The sequence below is a fragment of the Myxine glutinosa genome, chromosome 8, assembly GCF_964187855.1.
Source record: "Myxine glutinosa chromosome 8, kmMyxGlut1.1, whole genome shotgun sequence".
In the NCBI taxonomy this organism is placed as follows: Eukaryota; Metazoa; Chordata; class Myxini; order Myxiniformes; family Myxinidae; genus Myxine; species Myxine glutinosa.
The window spans coordinates 103,787,079-103,811,671 of NC_136268.1; the positions used below are offsets into that span (position 1 = coordinate 103,787,079).

General features: G+C 48.7%; 1 protein-coding gene across 1 annotated transcript in view; it reads right to left on the reverse strand.

Moving 5' to 3' along the window:
• TMEM268 (transmembrane protein 268) overlaps positions 1 to 24,593 on the reverse strand; it is a 54,092-nt gene that overhangs the window by 15,681 nt on the left and 13,818 nt on the right. The window contains exon 3 of the mRNA XM_078783980.1: positions 10,445 to 10,584. Within this exon, the coding sequence (XP_078640106.1) occupies positions 10,445 to 10,584 (140 nt within the window). The remainder of the gene's footprint in view (positions 1 to 10,444; positions 10,585 to 24,593) is intronic.

Below are 24,593 nucleotides of genomic sequence, written 5' to 3' on the forward strand. Positions count from 1 at the left end.
TGGCCATTGCTTCGCAGTGACCACATGTACACCTGCAACAAAACATGACACTAAAGCGCGGCGTTACGCACGCTGCTTGCGAGCAAGGAGGAAGCGGACAAGCGGTAACTTATAAGCGTCTTTATTTCAGGAGCTCACTGTAACACTCGCGCGCTCCGGGCTGCGCGCCCGGTGTATATCATGAGGCCACGCCTACCCCTCGGGCGTGGCCACCGCCCACCTGGTGCGCGGAATGATGTCACCACGCCAGTGGGCTTTTGTGTCCGCCACACGCGCCCCCCCCCCCCCCCCCCCCCCAGAATTCCCGCGCACCTGGAGGGCCAGTTTGCGGGGCAGACGAATGACCCGGCCGAAGTGCCCCCTGGCGATCGGCGGCGTCCGGGGTGCAGGGATGCCAGGTGGGATGCCCCTGGCTGCCCCTGGGATGGGTGCAGGACCGGGGGGCGGCGTGGCGGCGGGGCTGGGCGGTGCCGGGGGTCCGCCCGCAGGGGGACGGCCCTGACGTGGGGGTCGGGCCACTGGCGGTCGATGGTCCACGTCGAGGTGGGCCGGCTTGAGGCGGTCTACCGAAACGCGGTCAGGAGTACCGCCGATGTCCAGGGTGAAGTGCTTCGCCCCGGTCTCCAGCACGCGGAAAGGCCCGTCGTACGGGGGCCGCAGTGGTGTCCGGTGGGCATCGTGGCGGACGAAGACGTACTCCGCCGTGCGAAGCTCCGGGGCGACGTGCGTCGGTGGGTGCCCGTGGCATGCCGTTGGCACCGGAGCGAACCTCTGGGCGGTCTCTTGCAGAGCGGAGCGCTGCTGTGCCGCGGACCATGGTGCCGTGGAGTCGGGGAGGAACTCGCCCGGCACCCGCAGCGGTTGCCCGAAGACCAACTCCGCCGCGGATGCGCGCAGGTCCTCCTTGGGCGCCGTCCGGAGGCCCAGCAGGACCCAGGGGAGCCTGTCGACCCAGCCGCCGTCGCGGAGGGTGGCCCGGAGCGCGGCCTTCAATGAGCGGTGAAATCGCTCACACAGGCCGTTAGCCTGGGGGTGGTAGGCCGTGGTTCGGTGCAGCCGGACCCCGAGCCCCTGCGCGACCGCCCCCCAGAGCTCCGAGGTGAACTGGGGGCCGCGGTCGGACGAGATGTCTGAGGGGGCGCCGAACCGGGCGACCCAGGTGGCGATGAAAGCCTGCGCGACATCGGCCGCCATTGTCGACGCCAAGGGCACGGCCTCCGGCCACCGGGTGGTGCGGTCCACCATGGTGAGGACATAGGTGAAACCCCGCGAGGGGGGCAGAGGTCCCACCAGGTCCACGTGGACGTGGTCAAACCGGCGTTCCGGCACCGTGAACGGGGCCAACGGGGCCTGGGTGTGCCGGTGCACCTTGGCGCGCTGGCACGCGAGGCACGTCCTGGCCCAGCCACGGACGGCCTTCCGGAGGCCATGCCAGACGAACTTGTCGGCGATCAGCCTTTGGGAGGCCCTCGCGCCCGGGTGGGACAGGCCGTGGATGGCGTCAAACACCTGGCGCTGCCAGCCCGCGGGCACGATGGGGCGAGGACACCCGAGGGAGACGTCGCACAAGAGGGCCGCGCCCGCGCCGTCGAACGCCACCTCGGTGACGCGGAGGCCCGTGACGGCGGTCCGCAAGGCCTGGACGTCGGGGTCAGCGGCCTGGTCCGCTGCCATCCGGGCATAGTCGATGCCGAGGTGGACTGCGTGGGCGACGGCCTGGGAAAGGCAATCCGCCACCGGGTTGTCCTTCCCCGCGACGTGCTGGATGTCCGTCGTGTACTCCGACACGGCCGAGAGGTGACGCTGCTGCCGGGCCGACCACGGCTCGGTGACCTTGCCCATCGCGAAGATCAGCGGCTTGTGGTCGACGAAGGCAGTGAACGCACGGCCCTCGAGCAGATGGCGGAAGTGCCTGACCGCCAAGTGAAGCCCGAGCAACTCGCGGTCGAAGGTACTGTAACGGCGTTCGGGCGGGCGAAGCTGCCGGCTAAAGAACGCCAGCGGTTGCCAAGCTCCACGCACCCATTGCTCGTGCACCGCGCCCACCGCGTAGTCCGAGGCATCGGTGGTGAGGGCGATCGGTGCATCGGGCGCCGGGTGCGCGAGCATGGTGGCGTTAGCCAAGGCGAGCTTCGCGCCCGTGAACGCCGTGTCCATCTGCGATCCAGGTAACGTCGCCTTTGCCCGGCTTACCTCGGAGAGCTTCGTGCAGGGGGCGCAGGAGCTGGGCGATACGGGGCAGGAACCGATGGTAAAAGTTCACCATGCCCAGGAACTCCTGCAGCCCTCTGATCGTGCGGGGGCGCGGAAACCCCTTCACCGCCTCCACCTTGGCCGGCAGGGGGACGGCTCCGTGCCTGGTGACACGGTGCCCCAGAAAATCGATTATGGTGGCGCCGAACCGGCACTTTGCGGGGTTCACAATCAGGCCATGCTGGCCCAGGCGTTCGAAGAGCGTGCGGAGGTGGCGTAGGTGCTCTTCGCGGGACGCGCTGGCGACGAGGATATCGTCCAGGTAGACGTAGACAAAATCCAAGTCACGCAGGACGCTGTCCATCAGTCGCTGGAATGCCTGAGCCACATTCTTCAGACCGAAGGGCATGCGCAGGAACTCGAAGAGTCCGAATGGCGTGATGACCGCCGTCTTCGGGACGTCCTCCGGCCTGACGGGGACCTGATGGTAGCCGCGTATGAGGTCCACCTTCGAGAAGAAGGACATGCCCGCCAAACGGGCGGAAAAGTCCTGAATGTGGGGGACGGGGTAGCGGTCGGGAGTCGTGGCGTCATTGAGACGGCGATAGTCCCCGCACGGTCGCCATCCCCCGCCGGGCTTCGGCACGATGTGCAGCGGCGACGCCCAAGCGCTCTCTGAGCGCCGAACGATGCCGAGTCGCTCCAGGGTAGCGAACCCCGCTTTTGCCACCGCCAGCTTCGTCGGCTCGAGGCGGCGTGCCCGGGCGTAGACCGGTGGCCCGACGGTGGGGATGTGATGGGCCACCCCGTGCTTGACGGCCCCCGCCGAGAAGGTGGGCCGCGTGAGGGCCGGGAAGCCGGCGAGGAGGTGGGTGAATGCGTCCGCTGCCGGAAGCGTACAGACCAATGTGGCCGGAACCGAACCGTTCGGCAAGCCGCTTGGCAAGCCGCTCGTTGAGCTGGGCAACGCACAAGCGAGCGAGCTGAACGTCTCGGCCTGGACAAGACGTCTGCGCTTGATGTCGACCAGGAGCCCATTAGCGCACAGGAAGTCCGCGCCAAGCAGTGCCATGGGCACGTCGGCGGTGACGAACGTCCATCGGAAAACCTGCCCTCCGAACCGCAGAGAGAGGCAGCGTTTTCCGTACGTACGGATGGGCGTCCCGTTCGCGGCAAGCAGCGCGGGGCCCCCACCCGCGGCGTGCTTGTCTGACGTGCCGGCGGGAACGACACTCACCTGCGCTCCTGTGTCGCACAGGTAACGGCGCCCGGGGAAGGTGTCCGTTATATGAACAGCAGGCTGCTCGAACGGCCGGCGCTCATCGCCACTATTGAGCGCCGGCCCGGGCGTTTCCCGACCTGTTGAAGGAGCATGGCGGATGACACTGCCGAGCTTCGTGGCCGAACTTGGCGTGGAACCAGCACCAGGTGGTGGAGCTGGAGGAGCACGGCTGGCTCCGCCAGGCCGGTGGAGTTGGCGGGTTTCCCCGCGGTGGCGGTTTTCGCCGCGGCGGTGGGCGGGGCGTGGCGGCGGTCACGAGGTGCGTATCAGCATGCTGCGTATGCTGTATAAGCTGATGCTGTGGATCAGCAGCATCAGCAGCAGCATCAGCAGCATCAGCCACGAGGGCCGTGACGGCCACGCCGACTCTCGCCCGCGTGTCCGAAGCGGCGAAGTACTTGTCCGCCTCGTCTGCCAATGCTCGGGGTTCCGTTAGCCCGGTCCCGGCCAACGCGAGGCGAACCTGCGCTGGAAGTTGGCGATGGAAAAGCGCCCGGAATAGAGAACCGGGGGCTTCGTCGCCCAACAGTGACAGCATATGGTCCATTCGGACCGACGGGCGCGTGTCACCGAGCTCGGGGAGATCCAGGAGGCGGTCGGCCCGTGCGTCGTCCGTGAGGCCGAACGTGGCTTGGAGTAGCCGCTTGAGTGCCTCGTACTTGTGGCCGTCCGGTGGGTGGCGAAGGACGGACACAACTCGAGCGGCCGTGCCGGGCCCGAGGGAGGCGACGACGTGGCAATAGCACGTGTCATCGCCGGTGAGGCGCCGAAGCTGAAATTGGGCTTCGGCCTGGACGAACCAGACTTCGGCCTGAGCCTCCCAAAATTCGGGAAGTTTGATGAAGTTGGCCATGGCAATGGCGTCGCGTGTGGAAGGATCGCTCCGGCAGATCCAACGTCAAGGGGGTCACCAGTAAAGCGCGGCGTTACGCGCGCTGCTTGCGAGCAAGGAGGAAGCGGACAAGCGGTAACTTATAAGCGTCTTTATTTCAGGAGCTCACTGTAACACTCGCGCGCTCCGGGCTGCGCGCCCGGTGTATATCATGAGGCCACGCCTACCCCTCGGGCGTGGCCACCGCCCACTTGGTGCGCGGAATGATGTCACCACGCCAGTGGGCTTTTGTGTCCGCCACAACACTCACCGACACATTATGTTATGTCCATAAGCGGCGATACTTAAAATACTTGTCATTCATGAAAGTATGTACATTTATATTTAGTTAAGAACTCACCAGTCACTGTTTCCCATTCTGGATGCTTCTTCCTCGACATTTGTGTTTTGCGGTCCGCCATTAGCCTGATTAGCGTCGCGCTCTGGCTCGAACATATAGGGTTTAATCCCAGCAAAATCCACATTAAATTCCTCAATCTCTTCTCTGACAAATCCATCGCAAGAACTTCCCTCATCCTCCGAAAATCCCAGCACAAACTCGCTCTCACTCCCACTCAAATCCTCAAATTCCACAAGTATTTCTGCACTCGCTGATGCCATAGTTGTTGACCTCGATAAGCCTATTGTCTTTTCATGACGTCACAGATGCGCCCCGCCCACTTTTGAAATTCATTCGGGAAATTTCCAGGAAAACGTGTTTTTCTCATAGTTAAAATAATATTTCAAAGATTTCATTTCATTAAAACATAACTTCAGGATATATTATATAATAAGGCCCAATATATATTATCACTTTACTTGCACTTTAAGACTAAACCCCCCTTGAAACCCATTTGGATTTCAGGCCTTGTGGCCTTTTCGTTTTGTCTTCGGAGGTTAAAAGTTCGGACTACGAGCTCAATCGTGGGTCTATCCCGAGTCAGCAGGCTCCTCGCAGCACTGTGCGGAAAGTACGGAATGCCAATATCACCATGTTATAACAATATTGATGGTCCCTCCAATTCAACTTGATCCCCTCATACATTCTGTGATTGACACAAAACCTTTGTACCATGGCAGTAGTTTTGGAAATTCACACTGTCATGTTCATACTATATAACAAGCAGACATATAACATGATAAAGCTTCGTCCGTTTCTTCACTTTAAAGAAAGAACTCTGAGGAATTACATCAAATTCCCAACCAATTCTGGAATATTATGTTAGAGATTCACCGATCATAATGTTGTAGACGCACGGTTCGTCCCAGGTTCCTGATGCGAATCTCGGCAGGCCACATCAACAATGGCCGCAACGGCCGACAGAGTCGATGACACAGAGCTGGATCCGGTGTCAAATGCCACAATACCATCGTCGTGAGATCTCCAAGTCAGCCGATTTGTTGTGCTAATTCGGTGCCACTTGCCTGATCTCTAATTAACGACTGAGGGTAGCCGGTGAGGAGCATGGCACATTCTTATGTAGAGAACTGTTCAAACGTAACTAATTAGTCCTTCAATGGACTTTGCCAAATTGGAATTATGATCACTAGCAACGGTACCTGCCCTATGGGCAGGGCTTCAATTGGGGAGCCCAAATGAAAAGGCAAAATATCAGAAATTGAAGGCTTTTTTTATTTTAAACGATTCATATAAACATCCGTTGAATCATATGACATGCAAATCATCAAAATCTAAATAGACCATGGCGCCCATTTTGAAAAAAGATTGAATTCTGCAAAACGGAAGCGGCCGCCACACGTCTTTCTCAGTCGCTTTGCACACGCTGCCATGTTACTTCAGAGCCGCACGTTTCTATAGGAAGAGTTCGTCAGGAGTCAATCTGCTCTCTCCTGATACATATAATTTCAACAAAAGCCACATCACTGTTCATATCGATAAATATTATTCCATCGTGTTTGGAAAAACTAGAAAATTGGAAAACTTGGAAAAATTATATAGCTTATTTTACTCCAGGGGGTCCAAGGATTACCCACCCAAAATATCGTTGCGATCGGTTCAGCCGTTTTTGCGGTACCTTCGAATGGACAGACAGACGGACATTTGGTGAATTATAGTAAGATGACTGTCCAAATTCACCCTGAGACCAGGTATATTTAATAACAAATTATGGTGCACAGGGGACAGGAATACAAGAAGCAAAACAATAATGATGACACAATAAAACCCCTTACCCACCACTGTTTAATGTGCCCACGAAACAACGATGGTTTGGAAGATTCCTTAAATAGCTTATGCCTTAGCGGACCCAATCATTCCACATGAGATAGACAACAGATAGAGTGACAAGACCCGGCGAAAACCCGGCGATGACTGACAGGATACTGCAGGACTTGGAGGACACGAGCAGGCACCGACGAAGGCTTTGCTGCAGTTAAGTCCGGTCCGAGAAGAGAGAGATTAGCATAGCTGGAGGGCAGGTCATAGCAGAGCACAGTGCTGGAGGGATGTTAATCAAAGGGAAAGCTCCCACAGCACTCCCACGCAGGTCCTTGTGGTGAGGTACCAGGCTTGTCTCTCGTCCCCCCTCCACTGCACGCCCACTTTTATAAGGTTTGCCCCAACTCTCCATCATGACGGATTTAGACCCTCCCCTCTGTTCCAACTACTGGTCAGTGGTTCAGTTCGTGGGCGGGGCAAACCCCTTCCGACTGAACCAAACTGGGCTGCTGGTGATTGGTGTGGCTGTCCTGGGATTCCTACCCAAACTTGTGCTTAAAGGCCTACTTGTACTTGTTAACTCAACTGGACTATGTCCAGCTGAGTTTTTGTCGACACCCAGTGTCCGTCGTCCGTCTGTCTGTCTGTCTGTCGTCTGTAAACAATTCGACGTCTACGCTCGTCACAGTCACAAATATTGATTAAATTTGATGAAACTTGTTATGCAGCATCTTTAAGACATAAACTAATTTGGGATTGCATTTGGGCGTTGCACGCCCAAAAATGGGCGTGGCAGGGCGGCCATATTGAAAAATCTATTTTTGTCAATCTGGTACTTCCTAATGTAGCTAGAAGGCTGAAACTTGGTGTGTAGACAGTATGTAACAAACCTCAACACAGATATTTCTGGTTTTGACAATGTCCGAAAAATGACCTCGTCATGACCTATGACATGACTTGACCCATAAACATCAGTTTGGATGACGTCCAAGCTCTAAAAGTCACAAATACTGATCAAATTTGATGAAACTTGTGCCTTTTGCCACTTAAAGATACTAGGGCGTGCCCGTACGTGGGTGCAAAAAAACATGCGTGCAAACAACAACAACAAAAAAAAACTTTGAAACCACGTGGCAGTAACGACCACAGAACCCCCCCCCCCCCCCCCCTCTATTTACATGAAATGGTTTGGTCCATTCGCAAAGCCAAAGCGAACGGCTTGCGAGTACGGTAGAACCCCCCCCCTCTATTTACATGAAATGGTTTGGTCCATTCGCAAAGCCAAAGCGAACGGCGAACGGCTAAATCGCCATAGCTCGGTAACTACTTCTCCGATTAATATGAAACCTTGAAAAGGCACATCCTCAGGTCCCCAGCAATATACCTGGCAAGTTTCAAGTATATCGGACCCGTGGTTGTCGAGAAACAGCGGTCACAGACAAACAAACACACAGACACACACACAGACACACACACAGACACACACACAGACACACACACAGAGATTACTGGAATTATAGATAGATTTGAAAACACACATATAAACATATAAATGCACATATAAACTATATAGTTTGTGGTTCTATTATGCATATTCTAACCATATTGATATAGACCAGTTGAGTTCAGGTTCCCTGGAACCTCTAGTTCTTAAAGGCATACATGGATGCATTAAAAGAACATTAAAAAAATTATGGAGGGTAAAACATTAAAGATTCAAAGAGTTGCCATTTTTTAGACACACACATTACGGAGGGTGGACATCGTCTGTCTAGACATAAAGTGATGCATATCTTATATCATAATGAAATTACTTAACACTTATTCTAAGACATTTAATACGGGATATAATAAAGCTATGCTAAACACTTTAACCACCAGAAGTATTTCCAAAACACTACCCTCACCCTTCCTTCTTCAAACTCTCCCGAGTATGCATCTTGAAGGGGAATCATCATGGGGATCTGACTCTACTTACCAAACAATACAACGCCTCACCCTAGTCTAAAAACCTGCATGCAAAAATTAAACTAGAGGTTCCAGGGAACCTGAACTCAACTGGTCTATATCAATATGGTTAGAATATGCATAATAGAACCACAAACTATATAGTTTATATGTGCTAAAGAGGTACAGTAACGTTGAAGGTATCTCATGTTTAAACAGGAAACTAGAAAAAAATTGAGTTTTAAGTGAGGCATGAAAAGTAAAACTACAATTACTTTTCTCAGATTTCAGACTTGAATTTATTATATGTGTTGAGGTTTGTTACATACTGTCTACACACCAAGTTTCAGCCTTCTAGCTACATTAGCAAGTACCAGATTGACAAAAATTGATTTTTCAATATGGCCGGCCTGCCGCGACCATTTTTGGGTGTGCAACGCCCAAATGCAATCCCAAACTAGTTTATGTCTTAAAGATGCTGCATAACAAGTTTCATCAAATTTGATCAATATTTGTGACTTTTAGAGTGTAGACGTCGAATTGTTTACAGATAGACAGACAGACAGACAGACGACAGACGGACGACGGACACTGGGTGTCGACAAAAACTCAGCTGGACATAGTCCAGTTGAGTTAAAAATGGAAGCATCTCTAACTATACACTTCAAAATATATTTATCTTCGTTACCATTATCCCCCCTCAAGTGTGGCTCAATGTAACCAATTTATCAGCTGCTCCAGTGTGCTGATGCTCTAACAAGTTAGGGCCTTGCCCTCAAATTTTCCCCTTGTGCCATCCCACAATCCATGGCTGGGGCACTGGGGCAGTGTGGCTCCCTCTGCAGGGCCCTGCCTGCTTTCCAAATATGGAACCTGCAGGCCACTAGGGCCACCTCCGAGCTACCTCGTTCCTGCCAAATTCTGGGAAGCCCTCTCTGGCTCCCCCACAAGTGCCATTCTTGGCATGTAGCACCTCGAGTCCTCTGCCAGGTACATGGGCCTCCCTCAAAATTTTGTGTTGACCTTCCCGGCCCCATAGCCTCTGGGCCAATGTGCTTCCAGCACCCATGTGTCCTTCTTCAAATACCTGCACACAATGAGCCATACCCCCAGCCCATTAAGTTAACTCTTGCACCTTTGAAATAAATAAAAAATCCACAACCAGCACCAACACCAACACGGCATCCATGTTCCGAAACAGCCGAATCCCCTACATCTACCCAACTATAATATTCACTACTAAACAATAAGGATTCACATACCTCATTTACATTCACCTCATAAACTCATCATCCATTCCTCATCCATTCCTAATCTTGTGGGGAGAAGAATAGGAAGAGTGAGGAAAGCATCTTTCCTAACGTCAACCAATTCAAAATAAATATCCCAAAGTCATTTTAAAATGTCATCTAAATCGCTTATATCACTAATGGTAGTTCCCATCAACCAGTCTGCTCTATTCGTCTTCTGCTCTACTAAATATCCCTTGGGCCACATGGATTCCCACAGAAACCAGCAGCCTCGGCCTTCACACCACCAGCACTATTTCTGCAGAATCCACACAAGAATCATGGAGACCCTGCAGCCACAGTCACCACGACCACTTTGACCGTGCACCTTGCACCAGTACCACATGGCTGTCCAAGTTTTCCCACCCAAACTTGTGCTTAAGACTCCCAGAATGCTTTAACACACATAAAAGACAGATTACGGAGGGTAGAATATTAAATAAAGGTTCAAAGGAATGATGGTTTTTCGACACACACACATTAGAGAAGGTGGACATGGTCTGTCTAGACATAAAGTTACACATATCCAACATCACAATTATATTACTTCACATTTCTTTTAAGACATTTAATATGGGATATAACTAAACTATGCTAAGCAATGTTAACCCCTAGAAGTCATTTCCACAACAATACAATGACCATGAGATTACAAGAAATTATATGAATCCATGCTTTACAACCTGCAGTTTCCTGTACGCGACTCGATCCTGAACCTTCCAGAACTTGCTCTGACTGCTCCTCCACCATTAGCTCTGAACGTCTTTCCAGATGTTCCATCTGTTGGGTCTCACGGCCCCAGGATGGAATACTTTCGGCGAACCTTTGGGTGTACAATGACAAAAGAAAGACATTCAAAATGCTGAAGGTGCAGTAAAAGTGGAGGTCTATGCTGAAGAGCAACACTCAGCACCATGGTGGCATTTTAACACCACTTCGCCTCTGGCAGTACCATCGGTTCATTCCAACATAATGTGCAAACTGGTCTTGTTGGTGCTTTTTCCCTTTCAACTGTAACCCTTACTGGGAGGGTTAGGGTTGGGTTGACAGACTAATTAATGGATAGCCATATTGAATGCATGTTGTCCTGCCATTTACAAGCACAATATTAATGTCATCAATTGTAAAGTATTAAGCAGACACAGCAGTTTGAGTGTGCACCATCGGTCTTTTATTGTGTTGAACATACTCAAAACCAAAGATCCCATGGCAGGCCAATCTCCACTCTACGAGTGTCTGGCCCTTCCTATTGGGCTCCTCCCACTTTCGCTTGATCCAAGACACCACACCTTCCCCCATTAAGTGTGTAAATGCATTAATGATGAATACAAGAGTAACGAAGACATCAGTAAAGAATATAAGACAAGGAAGTGAAGTGAAGACACGAGGGTCCCCGATGCTGTACAGCATTTGTGTCATCATGAAGTCTTGGGTTCCATTTATTTTGGTACACGGCCGATACAACGTCGGGTCTCAGACAATCCAGTCGTATACGGAAAAGTCGTTTCATCAGCAGCACTCAGCTGGTTTCATCCACTTTGTAGTGTGGCGAGTGATATGGTGAGTGAAAATCAAACATGATATTTTTTTCTGAGGACTTCCATCGTTTATCTTATTTAGACCAGACTTAACGAAACTCGTGGAGCTTTCAGAGAATCCATTTAAAACTTGATGGTGTGGGCTGGAAAACTTGTGAATTACAGTCGTGGCCAGAAATATTGGCACCCTTGCACTTTTTTCAAATAATGCATCATCACTTCCAGAAAAGTGTTGAAATAAAAAAATCTTTTGGTATTCACATATATGTATTTCTTTGGTTTGCAGTGGAACAAAACAAAAAAAAGGCTGAAAAAAATTACTAAATCTTAGCTTATTCCACACAGAAATCCTAAAATGGCCAGGACAATATTATTGGCATCTTTTTGAAGTTGCTGGAAAGAATTAGATTTCAAGCAGATGATTCTCCTTCATTTTGGAATTGAACTCACCTGTGGTGAGTTGTATGTGCCTGCAATATAAAAATCACTCATTCAACCAGTTTGAATGGACAAAATGAGTCATTCTGCTGTTTTGTATAACTGTGTGTACCACAGGAGCATGGAGAAAAGAAAGAAAACCAGAGAATTGTCTGAGGAGGTCAGACACAAGATTGTAGCCAAGCATGTACATTGTACAATCTCAAGGCTACAGGTCCATCTCCAGCGAGCTTGATGTTCCTGTGTCCACCATACGCAATGTTATCAGGAAGTTTAAGGCCCATGGCACTGTAGCCAACCTCCCTGGATGTGGCCACAAGAGAAAACTTGATCGAAGATGGCAGCGAAGCATTGTTTGAATGGTGGAGAAACCACCTCAATCAACTGCCAAACAGATTCAAGCTACCGTTCAGACACTAGGTGGGACAATTTCAACTCGCACCATCCGTCACCAACACAATGAAAGTGGGTTCTATGGTAGGAGACCCAGGAGGACCCCACTGCGAAGAAAGCCCGACTGGAGTTTTCCAAAACACACCTGAACAAGCCAAAATCTGTCTGGGAGAATGTCCTGTGGACAGATGAGACAAAATTAGAGCTTTTTGGTAAAGCACATCATCTCTATGTTCACAGAAAACAAAATGAAGCATTCAAAGAAAAGAACACCTTCCCTACAGTCAAACATGGAGGAGGTTCAGTGATGTTTTGGGGTTGCTGTGCTACCTCTTGCACTGGGCTCTTGCACTGGTTGCCTTGAATGTGCGCATGGCATCATGAAATCAGGAGATTACCAAGGTATTTGGAGTGCAATGTTCAATCCAGTGTCAGAAAAGACCGCCTACCTGCCTGCGGTGAGTGAGTGAAAGGCCCTCACAATCAGCTTCATCGTGGGAGATTCCAATGATTCTGAAAGCTTTGGTTTCAACAGCATGAAGCCGAGCTAGGTGCAAGGCAGGAGCACCAGCCCAGAGGGGAGAGCAGGATTCCATTGAGCTGCGGATGAAAGCCTTGTATGTGGTGAGGGGCTCAAGTGTGCCAAGGAAGGACTTCACATGACGGAGGATGCCCAGTCGGCGACTGGCTTTGGAGGCCAGCTTGGAAATGTGGTTTTCCCAGGACAGTTCATGGCAGATAGTGAGACCCAAAAGCTTGAGTGACAGAACTTCTTGGAGAGGATTGTTGAGAAACTAGATGGGAGGGTTGTCCAGTCAGTCTTTTCGGAGAGACATAGTAAGAGTGTGAGATTTGTCAGGATTGAAAGACATGCTCCACTTGTTTGACCAGTCTATGATTTTGTCCAGGTCTGCAGAGAGTGAGGAGGCTGCAGACTGCCGATTTGAGGGATGAGGAATGGAGCGGCAGAGAGTGGAGTCATCAGCAAAGAGATAGGATTTTCCAGAGTCGGAGAGATCATTGAAGAAGACCAGAAAAAGCTCAGGGCCCAGATCACTGCCTTGGGGAACTCCAGCCTGAACAGGAAGGGGAAATGAGAGAAATCCATTCAGGGCCACACGTTGACTACAACCAGAGAGGACGTTCGCAAGCCATGTGTGAGGTTTCAATGGATACCATAGGAGGAGAGTTTGGTGAGCAGAGCTGGGTGCCAGACCGCATCGAAGGCACATGATATGTCAAGGGTCTTTTGGTCTTTCCCTCGCGGTCCCCCTGTGCTATCTTTCCCTCACGGCCCCTCTGTACTGTCTTTCCCTCGCGGTCCCCCTGTACTGTCTTTCCCTCGCGGTCCCCCTGTACTGTCTTTCCCTCGTGGTCCCCCTGTACTGTGTTCCTGGATGTCTTTTTGTTGCATGTGTTTTAATGAATGTTTCCCCCTGTACTGTCTTTCCCTCGCGGTCCCCCTGTACTGTCTTTCCCTCGTGGTCCCCCTGTACTGTGTTCCTGGATGTCTTTTTGTTGAATGTGTTTTAATGAATGTTTCCCCCTGTACTGTCTTTCCCTCGTGGTCCCCCTGTACTGTGTTCCTGGATGTCTTTTTGTTGAATGTGTTTTAATGAATGTTTCCCCCTGTACTGTCTTTCCCTCGCGGTCCCCCTGTACTGTCTTTCCCTCGTGGTCCCCCTGTACTGTGTTCCTGGATGTCTTTTTGTTGAATGTGTTTTAATGAATGTTTCCCCCTGTGCTGTCTTTCCCTCGCGGTTGTCAGCTCTTTCACGAGCCTCGATTCAATTTTTTTTTTTTTTTTTTTTTTTTTTTTAAAGGGAGACAGCTCTGATTTCCTGTTTGGCATTGAGGACCTCCATCCATTGTTGAGACAGCAGAAGCATCATGTCCAGAGTAAAGCGACCTGGTCTGAAACCAAAATGATTAATCAGAGATCAAGTCATTGAAGAAGAGGAAGGATTTGATATCCGAAGCAATGATGGATTCCATGACTTTGCTGATAATTGGTAGCAGGCTGATTGGTCTGTAGTTGCAAGGATCTGTTTTTGCACATTTTTTGTGTAAAGCATTAATGTTGGCTGATTTCCAAACTGATGGCAGATGCCCTTGAGCAAAAGAGAGGGTGAAGAGAATAGAGAGAGGGTGTGAAAGACCAGAAGAGCAGGATTTTAGGACCCGTGGGCTGATCCCGTCTGGTCCAGTTGCAGAATCAGAGTCGACGTTTGACAGAAACGTCTCCACCTTGTCAGGAGAGAAGGACACGGAGCCCAGGAGGAGCTGGGTTTGACTGGGTAAGGTGGGTACAGAGAGAGATGGGTTTGGGACACAAGATTTTGAGGCAAACACAGAGTTGAGGCATTGTCACGTGAGGTGTCAACTGTGTAGCCATTTGAGGTAAGGGAGGGGAAGGAGGGGGAACAAACACCAGAAACAGATTTGACCAGACGCCACCAGGACTTGGAGGAAGGAGACAGGTTTGAGAATTCATTCTTGAGTGTGGAGAGATAGTGCTTCCTGGCACTCCTGAGGGTAGACACACACTTGTTCCAAGCTTGGTGGAAGGAACTGAGATTGCCTTCAGTTGGATTTGCCTTCCAAGAGGCAAAGGCAAGTTGTTTCAGGGCAACTGCCTCACCACAAGATTCATTGTGCCATGGACAGGGGGAAGGGTAAGACAACTGAAGACGAGATGGGATAAATCTGTGCGTGAGAGAGAGCAGTTTGCTTTGGAAGAATTCCCAGGAAGAGTTGATGTCAGAGGCAGTAGAGATGGGAGACCAGTCCAGATGATTTATGGCTGCTTGTAGCCCGTGCCAGTCAGCCCGAGTGAAATGCCAGACTCATCGACGCTGAGGAAGCTCTCTGAGAATGGCCAGAGAGATATCCACTTTCACAAACACATGATCAGAAGAACCGATTGGAGCAGAAGAAGAGCAGCAGACATTTGCAGGGAAGTTTGTCATTACCAAGTCTAGAAGAGAAGATGCTCCGTTGACTGAGATCCAGTCGGGAAATTGGCAGATTGTGTCAGTCCCAATGAGTCGCAGAAGTCCTTTGCTGGGATGCCATGGCTGGTGAGAGGTACCCACACCCAGCTAGCTGGCATGATGACAGTTGAAGACGCCACATATGACGAAGAGAGAGTTGGGATGAGTTCATAGAAGTTGGTCAATGTTGTCAGACAGCGGACTGTAAATGGAGTCATCACTGTTTGGAGGACGCTACAAAACACATATGAACAAAAGGTGGGAGCGGAGAGGAAGCCGTAGCCAGAGGTACTCCTGGGGGTGGGGGTGGAGAGAGGGTAGTGCAAGGAGAGTGAGGAAGAGGGTTTTTTTTATAAAGATAGCAACTCCACCACCAGGACGAGGCTCAGATATATCATACCTGAGGAGGGAAATTAAGCTGTGCTACCAAATATTAAGTCTCGGATGTCAATAATTCTGTCAATGCCATTTCTTACTATTTTCTGATTTAAAAGGATATATTAAGTTCTGAATCAAAAACAAAGGTTCTGTAATATTAACAGTGAAATAAAAAATTGTGGAGACCAAATACTTTTGTCAATTACAACATATTTTTCATGAAAATTGTGAGTTGTTTGAAAAAAGTGCAAGGGTGCCAATATTTTTGGCCACGCCTGCATACCATTCAGGCGGGTGAATTCAGCAAATTCCGAGCTCAAGAAACAGGTTCCATTGGCACTAACAATCATGCGTGGCAAACCGTGAGTGGCAAACAGTGAGTGGCAAAACACTGGCATGGCCTCTCAATGGTGGTGTGTGAGGTTGCTGCATGGATTACATGAGCATCGATCCACTTACTGTGAGCATCTGTAACAACATGGATCATACGGCGATCAATGGGTCCAGCATAGTCTAGCTGAATCCTCTGACATTTCCAGGGGTGCCTTAGCAGGGGCATTTCGGCTGCTCTGGCATGGATGGCAGTGTTTCACACACTCTTCAATATCGAAGTCTACCTTGGGCTTGCATTCCTTAGAGAACGAGCTGGGTTCGGCCTCCCCACCATTAACCCCTAACACACATGACAGGACCTTGTATTTGTCTGGGTCGTAGTGAACTAGAAATATTTAAGACCGCAGTACGTCTTTTGACTTCTGGAAGGCCGATAACTTCAGAATGTCCCATTTCCAGCTGACACCCTTTTTAATAAGCGATGCAGTGGTCCAAGCATAGTAACAATGTTTGGGATGTACAGTCACATGAAAAAGTAAGTACACCCCATTTAAAGTTTTGACTTTTTCAACATATTTCAACATACAGCTATTTGATCTTCATTTCAACAATATTGATAGATAAAGGTGATATAATATATAAAATATCATGAAACATTTACATTTTGTAGTCCATTGTATAATTTAAAAAAACATAAATGCCAATTTCGCATGTGGAAAAAGTAAGTACACCCTTGGCTCTAATAGGTGGTATTTCCTGCTTTGACAGAAACAACCTCAGGTAGGCGTTTCTTATAACTGTCTACCAGTCTCTGACATCGACTGGGAGAAATTTTTGCCCACTCCTCCATGCAGAATTCTTTCAGCTGTGCGATGTTTGAGGGGTTTCTTGCATGCACAGCTTGTTTCAAATCCCCCCACAACATCTCGATGGGATTTAGATCCGGGCTTTGACTTGGCCATTCCAGAACCTTCCATTACTTTCTTTTCAGCCATTCCTTGGTGGATTTACTGGTATGTTTAGGGTCATTGTCATGTTGCAAGGTCCACCTTCGGTTGGGCTTCAACCACCCGCCAGATGGCCTCACATTATCCTCAAGCACCCTCTGGTACAATGAAGAATTCATATGATGGTGAGCTGCCCAGGCCCTGATGCAGCAAAGCTGCCCCAAACCATAATATTTCCACTACCATGCTTTGCAGTTGGTATCAGGTTCTTGTGGTCAAATGCTGTCTTTGGTTTTCGCCAAACATGTCTTCTGGTACTGTGGCCAAATAGCTCTACCTTTGACTCATCTGTCCAGAGCACATTGTTCCAGAAGTGCTGGTCTTTTCCTCGGTGTTCATTGGCAAACTTTAGTCTTGCCCTGGTGTTCTTTCTGAACAGCAACGGTTTCCTCCTGGCACACCTCGCATGTAGATCAAATTTGTGAAGCCTCTTTCTAATGGTAGACTCGTGCACTTTGACATCAACAGCAACAAGAGCTACCTGTAGGTCCTGTGATGACATTCTGGGGTTCTTAGAGACTTCTTTGAGCATCTTGCGGTCTGCGCTCGGGCTGAACTTGCTGGGGCAGCCTGGCCTGAACAAGTTGGCAGTTGTTTGGAATCTTCTCCACTTGTAGATGATCTTCCGGACAGTCGAATAATTGATTTCAAATTGTTTGGAGATCTTTTTATATCCCTCCCCAGACTCGTAGGCATCTATAACCTTCTTTCTGAAGGCCTCAGATAGCTCTTTTGATCTAGGCATGGTGACGCCGCACACTTCAACAACAAAGAGCAAACCAAACTAAATGTCTGAGGTTTAAATAAGACAGGTTCCTCCAAGATACTCTCTAACGATGTTCTAATCATTTGCACCTGAGCTGGTGCACCTGATTCTAATTTTAGGTATTTGAAGTAGTGATAAATGTAGGGGTGTACTTACTTTTTCCACATGTGAAATTTGCATTTATGTTTATTTAAATTATACAATGGTCTACAAAATGTAAATGTTTCATGATATTTGTTATATTATATCACCTTTATCTATCAATATTGTTGAAATGAATATCAAATAGCTGTATGTTGAAATATGTTGAAAAAGTCAAAACATTACATGGGGTGTACTTACTTTTTCACGTGACACTGAATTCAGATTCAGAGTCACCTTGCTATAGTACTGCAGCATGCCAATGCAACCTTGAGTTCAGAGATGTTGGTGGAAGGGGCATCTTTGGTTGCTCTGATCTTCACTTTTGTGTGATGTAAGCCTTCAGCATCAATATGGTGGCCCGAATAGATTACAGACAGGACCATAAGTTCACACATGTCTCTCTGCAAGTGTAGTTCAGAGGTGGAAAGAATGCATTGCACACATTTGAGGTTGTCAAGATGAAGATGCTCTGAGCAGCCAGTGACGAGGATGTCGTCTTGGTAAACGACAACATGACATTCAGCACTGAACAGGCTATCCATACAAGGTTTTTTGTTTTTGTTTTTGTATACGGAGTCGAGGATCGTGAAAGAGCTAACATTTATCAAACAAACAAATCAAACAAACAAGCAAACAAAGTATATAAAAAAGGGAGCGGTCGACAAGATGGGGAGAGAAGGGGAGGAAGCACACAAACAACATTTGAGAGCAGGGACATCGGGAGATGTGTGGGAGGGAGAGGGCCTGGGGGGAGGCAGGATAGGTATAAAACACAAGGACACCAAGGACTTCCAGGAAAGAAGACAAAAGTCACCTCAAAAAAGTGGATTTGGGGTGAAATTAGCGGGGGTAGAAAAGATCAAGGTTTTGGATTGGGGAAGATAAGAGATGGTGGTGAACAGCCGTTTTAAAGACCTGGAGGGAGGAGTGAGATTGAAGAGAGTGAGGGAGTTTGTTCCAGAGGCAGGAGAAAAGAGGCATGAAGGAGTGAAGGTGAGCAGAGTCTTGATTTTGGCAGTTTAACCATAAGAGGGTTGCAGGCAGATCTTGTGCGACCTGCAGGAATATTTGGGGGACAGAGCCCAGAGAGAGCTGGGGGAGCAAGGCCGGAGAGGAGTCGGTAGAAGACGGAAAGACCACCAACCTGCCTGCGGTGAGTAAGTGAAAGGCCCTCGGAGATAGCGTCATCGCGGGAGATTTCAATGATTCTGAACGCTTTGGTTTCAACAGCGTGAAGACGCACTAGGTGTGAGGCAGGAGCACCAGACCAGAGGGGAGAGCAGTATTCCATTGAGCTGCAGATGAAAGCTTTGTAGAAAGGTAGATTATCGGAGCCAATTTGACACCAAAACTCAGGTGGTTGTATCTGTTGAGCTCCCGATGCATGTTGATGGTGAGATATTGTTTGGATTCTTCATTCAGAAGGACTTGTAGGTTGGCCGATCTCATGTTTAGTTTGGTGAAGTACTGTCCTCCACTCAGTTTTGCGTACAAGCCATTGATCCTTGGAATAGGATATTTGGCCAAAGCGGGACATTTATTGATTTTTTGTAATTCCCACCAAGGCATATTGATTTGTCTGTATTCATGACAGAAACGACTGGAGCAGCCAATTTTGAGTACTGAACTGACTCAATGATACCTAGGTTTTCTCGTCTGGCTAATTTTGCATCAACTTTTTCTTGCAATGGGAGAGGAACTGGGCATGCTTTACAGAAATTTGGCTTCACATCTTTCTCAACGTTTAGTTTGGCAGTAAACCCCTTCAATGTCCCAAGTTCATCCCTGAAGATGTCTGGGTGTCTCGTGCTGAGGTGCTCTTGTTCATTTGGTGTCCTGGAATCATGTAGTCGGTGGATGTGTTCTCAGTTGAGTTTGATAATGTCTAGCCAGTTTCGCCCTTGTAGTGTGCGTCCATCCCCGGGAACGACCAAGAATTGTAATTGGTGAGTGTTATTGCCGTAGTTTAATACATTAGCATCCCATGACCAGTGTACATAGTGAGTTGTATTGGAGAGCTATGGAGGCTGGGTTGTTCAACATTCCCCAACAGGCTCTGGAAAGCTGCTTGATTTGTCTCACCCAAAGGGGGAGCAAGACTATTGCAATACGTGTGTGTGTGTGTGTGTGTGTGTGTGTGTGTGTGTGTGTGTGTGTGTGTGTGTGTGTGTGTGTGTGTGTGTGTGTCAGTCTGCCTGTGTCTTCTCCGCATCTAGATGTTTTTGCTTTAAAAATGGTTTTCTCTGCAACCACTTGTCCAATCAATGCAAAACTTTATACATAGGAGGGACTCTGCATGGAGAATATATTATTGCTAACTCTGACGTCATAGGTCACATGGTATGGTAGCCATATTGGATTACAGGGAAAAACTGGATATCATTTTCTCTGAAAACGCTCAATGAAATTTTTTTCAAACTTGGCAAATGTCATCAACTCCCTGTGGGGTATATAGGGTGATTAACAATAATGCCATCAGTGAAGTGGTATTCTCACCATAATTGTTGGTTGAATTGAAATCTTTATCCGAAAAATCTGAAACTTCATATATTTGCGTGAAGCGTGAAGACGCACGCTTCCTCTTCTCCAATGGCTTGATCTCTGATCATCAATTTGGTTTCAGACCAGGTCACTCTACTCTGGACATGCTGCTTCTGCTGTCTCAACAATGGATGGAGGTCCTCAATGCCAAACAGGAAATCAGAGCTGTCTCCCTTGACATATCACGTGCCTTCGATACGGTCTGGCACCCAGCTCTGCTCACCAAACTCTCCTCCTATGGTATCCATGGAAATCTCCATGCATGGCTTGCGGACTTCCTCTCTGGTCGTAGTCAACGTGTGGCCCTGAATGGATTTCTCTCATCTCCCCTTCCCGTTCAGGCTGGAGTTCCCCAAGGCAGTGTGCTGGGCCCTGTGCTTTTTCTGGTCTTTATCAATGATCTCTCCGACTCTCTGGAAAATCCTCTGTATCTCTTTGCTGATGACTCCACTCTCTGCCGCTCCATTCCTCTTCCCTCAGATCGGCAGTCTGCAGCCTCCTCACTCTCTGAAGACCTGGACAAAATCACAGACTGGTCAAACATGTGGAACATGTCTTTCAATCCTGACAAATCTCACACTCTTACTATGTCTCTCCGAAAAGATCGACTGGACAACCCTCCCATCTACTTTCTCAACAATCCTCTCCAAGAAGTTCTGTCGCTCAAGCTTTTGGGTCTCACCATCTGCCATGATCTTTCTTGGGAAAACCACATTTCCAAGCTGGCCTCCAAAGCCAGTCGCCGACTGGGCATCCTCCGTCATGCGAAGTCCTTCCTAGGCACACCTGAGCTCCTCACCACATACAAGGCTTTCATCCACAGCTCAATGGAATACTGTTCTCCCCTATGGGCTGGTGCTCCTGCCTCACACAGAGCTCGGCTTCACGCTGTTGAAACCAAAGCTTTCAGAATCATTGGAATCTCCTACAATGAAGCTAACTCCAAGGGCCTCTCACTTACTCACCACAGGCAGGTTGGTGGTCTTTCTGTCTTCTACCGACTCCTCTCCGGCCTTGCTCCCCCAGCTCTCTCTGTGCTCTGTCCCCCAAATATTCCTACAGGTCGCACAAGATCGGTCAGCAACCCTCTTATGGTTAAACTGCCAAAATCTAGGCTCTCTGCTCACATTCACTCTTTCATTCCCCTTTTCTCCCGCCTCTGAAACAAACACTCTCACTCCCTTCAATCCCACTCCTGCCTCCAGGTCTTTAAAACAGCTGTTCACCACCATCTCTTATCTTCCCCCATCCAAAACCTTGATCTTTTCTACCCCCGCTAATTCACCCCAGATACACTTTTTTGAAATTCCAACTTCTTTCCGGGCAGTCGTTGCAGTGTCCATATGTTTTATACCTCTCCCACCTCCCCCCCCAAGCCCTCTCCCTCCCACATTTCTCTCGATGTCCATGCTCTCAAATGTTGTGTTTGTGTCCTTCCCTTCTTTGTGTCCCCCTCTCTCCCCATCTTGTCTAACGCTCCCCTTATTTTGTGTTTTATGTGTCGGTTTGACTTTTTGTGTGATTAATGTTAGCTCAGCTCTTTCACAAGCCTCGATCTTGTATCAAAAAACAAAACAAAACAAAAAACTCGATTTTTTTTAACAATAGGCTTTACGGAGGTCGGTTCGTAAGTACGGGCGTTCGTAAGTCAGGCGTTCATAACCCGGGGACTGCCTGTATATGAATAAAGTAAAAAGTTTTTGGTTTACACCATATGTTGCCTCTTAAAAGAGCTATTTATATTCTTTATACTTTAAAAAAAGTAACTCCAAAGCAAAATAAAAGAAAATAAAGTAGGCCTCAACGTTTCAGGCACCATGATCCGCCCATTGACAGGAAGTAACTTGAATCAATAGGAGCAGGGTTTATAAGAGCTGCACACCTGATTGGTTGTTTATTGGGTGTTGCTGAATTGGCCAATCAGCAAGTGACGTCACATGAATCAACGGCAGTAGCTCATTTGCATAACGAAATTGAAACTAGTCCGATTTTAAAACCCGATTAACCGGCTTATTATTCTCCCAAAAAATTATTTTTGTGCTAATGAGTCAGGAATATCATCCACTAAAACATATCTCTTTAAAAAATTTAATGATTGTGTCCCTTTAAGACACTTGGGGAGCACTCTACACCCCTGGAGCCAGATTTTCACTTGTGAACTTTTGTTGTTCTCCTCCTCTTCCCTTTATAAAGGGTGAGGTCCGATGTCACCAAGCTTCTCCCCTGCCTTGACAACAATACTCCTCCACTCCTTTCTGTCCTTAGCCAACCCTTTCCACTCTCCAACCACCCCCACCTGACTGATATCCCTCCTCACACAATCCTCCAATCTCAACCGCAGTCTATCTCTTTTCCTCCTACCTCATTCCCTCAACCCATCCGCTCTCTTTGCCATTCTCTCTTCCCCCATCCACACCAAGTGTCTAGCCCATTCTCATCTCTCAGCAATCTCCCTGTCAAGCTCATCTGCACACCAATCTCCTCCCTCATTTCATTCATTCTCCTCCTATCCACCCTCTCCACTCCCACAATCCTCCTGATCCAGTTGTTCTCACAAACCTGCAGCCTCTGTTGTTGTCTCTTTGCCAGTGCCACCATCTTTAGACCGTGAAGGTAGGCCGGCATTACACAAGACATCAGAACCTTTCCTTTAAATTTCCGAGAAATCTTTGTCTGCCATTCCACCCTCCACCCTCCTCCACGCACTCATACCCACCTGAATGCTCCTACACACCTCTGCCTCTGACTTACCATCCCCGGTCACTGTTCTACCGATATACTCAAACCTATTTCCTTTTCTAATCTCCTTCCCCTCGAACCTGTGTTACGTGCTCCTCCCCAAACCCCGGTCACGTTGTACCTCCGAGCCCCGAGAGGAGTCACGGCAGAAAGATGTGTTATTCTGTATGCCAAGGATCAATGGTGAAATCACACCAATTGTTACCAACAAACAAGTATTGTATTAAGGTCACACAAGAATAACGGTACAGTAACAATATTAATCAAAAGTACAATCAATATATATCATTCCTATGATGGTACCATCAGGTTCGTACAATATAACTCACTGTGCTCCAAGTGAGCGAAAAGAAGAACATTCCCCAATGTCTCTATTCCGGCATCAAGCCAAAGTCGATCCGCTCCAGCGATCGTCAGAACGATGTCTAATCGAGACCAGAATCCCGTTCGGATGACAGTCACAGTCCCGCTGCCAAAGCTGCGCAAAGGCGCCCTCAAGGCGACTGGGAAATCACACCCTCGGGTATGGACGTTCCACGGCTCCAAATCGGCGAACCGCAGATTTCCCACTCAAAAGCCACGTTGCACACACACACCAGATTAACATCTGAATGTGGTGAAAATGGTTGAAGCGAAGTGAAAAACCTTGAGCGATGCGCAAATCCTGCGCGAGGTAGAAATGGCCGACGGCCCGTTCTCGTGGCGTAACGGCACTCTGATGATTCTCTCCGGAATCAACCGCAAAACCTGTCACGCAGGTTTATCTGTCACAGCGATGACAACTCTGTCGCAGGAATCCCTTTCCCAGGAAACCCAAAGTTCACTCGTGACCCTCGTTCACAAACGTTCGCTCAGGACCTTGAAGCAGCTCGGCTTCTTGTCCGACTCACTCGCTCCGCCTTCTTTTTCTCCTCTTCCTCTCCGTCGTCGTCCGGTTCCAGTTTCATTTAAAACATTAACTTTTTTACCTTTTGAAAATAGTAATCTATATTTCCCTCAAACGACAACAATAATAGTACATGGAATCAAAAATGTTTACAGTGGATGAAAACCACAACAACGGAAGTGACGAATCCGTAACACTTCCCCCTCCTCAAGAAAGAAAGTTTGAACATAGTGAAAACTTTCTTTGCAGGCAAAAACTCTTTTAACAAACAAAAGTAAAACTCACACCCAAATTATTAATTCACGTGAGCAACAAAAATTAATATTCCCCAAAATAAAGCAACAAAACTTCCAAACAACCTACATAAATTTCCAAAGTTAGTTCACTCTGGACAAAGCATCAGGAACGACATTGTCCCTGCCCTTTACATGCTCAATTTCCAAGTTTAACTCCTGCAAAGCCAAACTCCATCTCATCAACCTCTGATTTTTATTTTTCATTTTTTGAATGAAGGTTAAGGGGTTGTGATCAGTGAAGACTTTTATAGGAAAGGTAGTAGTTCCCAGATACACCTCATAATGCTGAAGCACGAGCAGGAGAGCAAGGGTCTCTTTCTCCACAGTGGCATAATTTGCCTGATGTTTGTTAAACTTTCTGGAGTAGTAGCACACCGGGT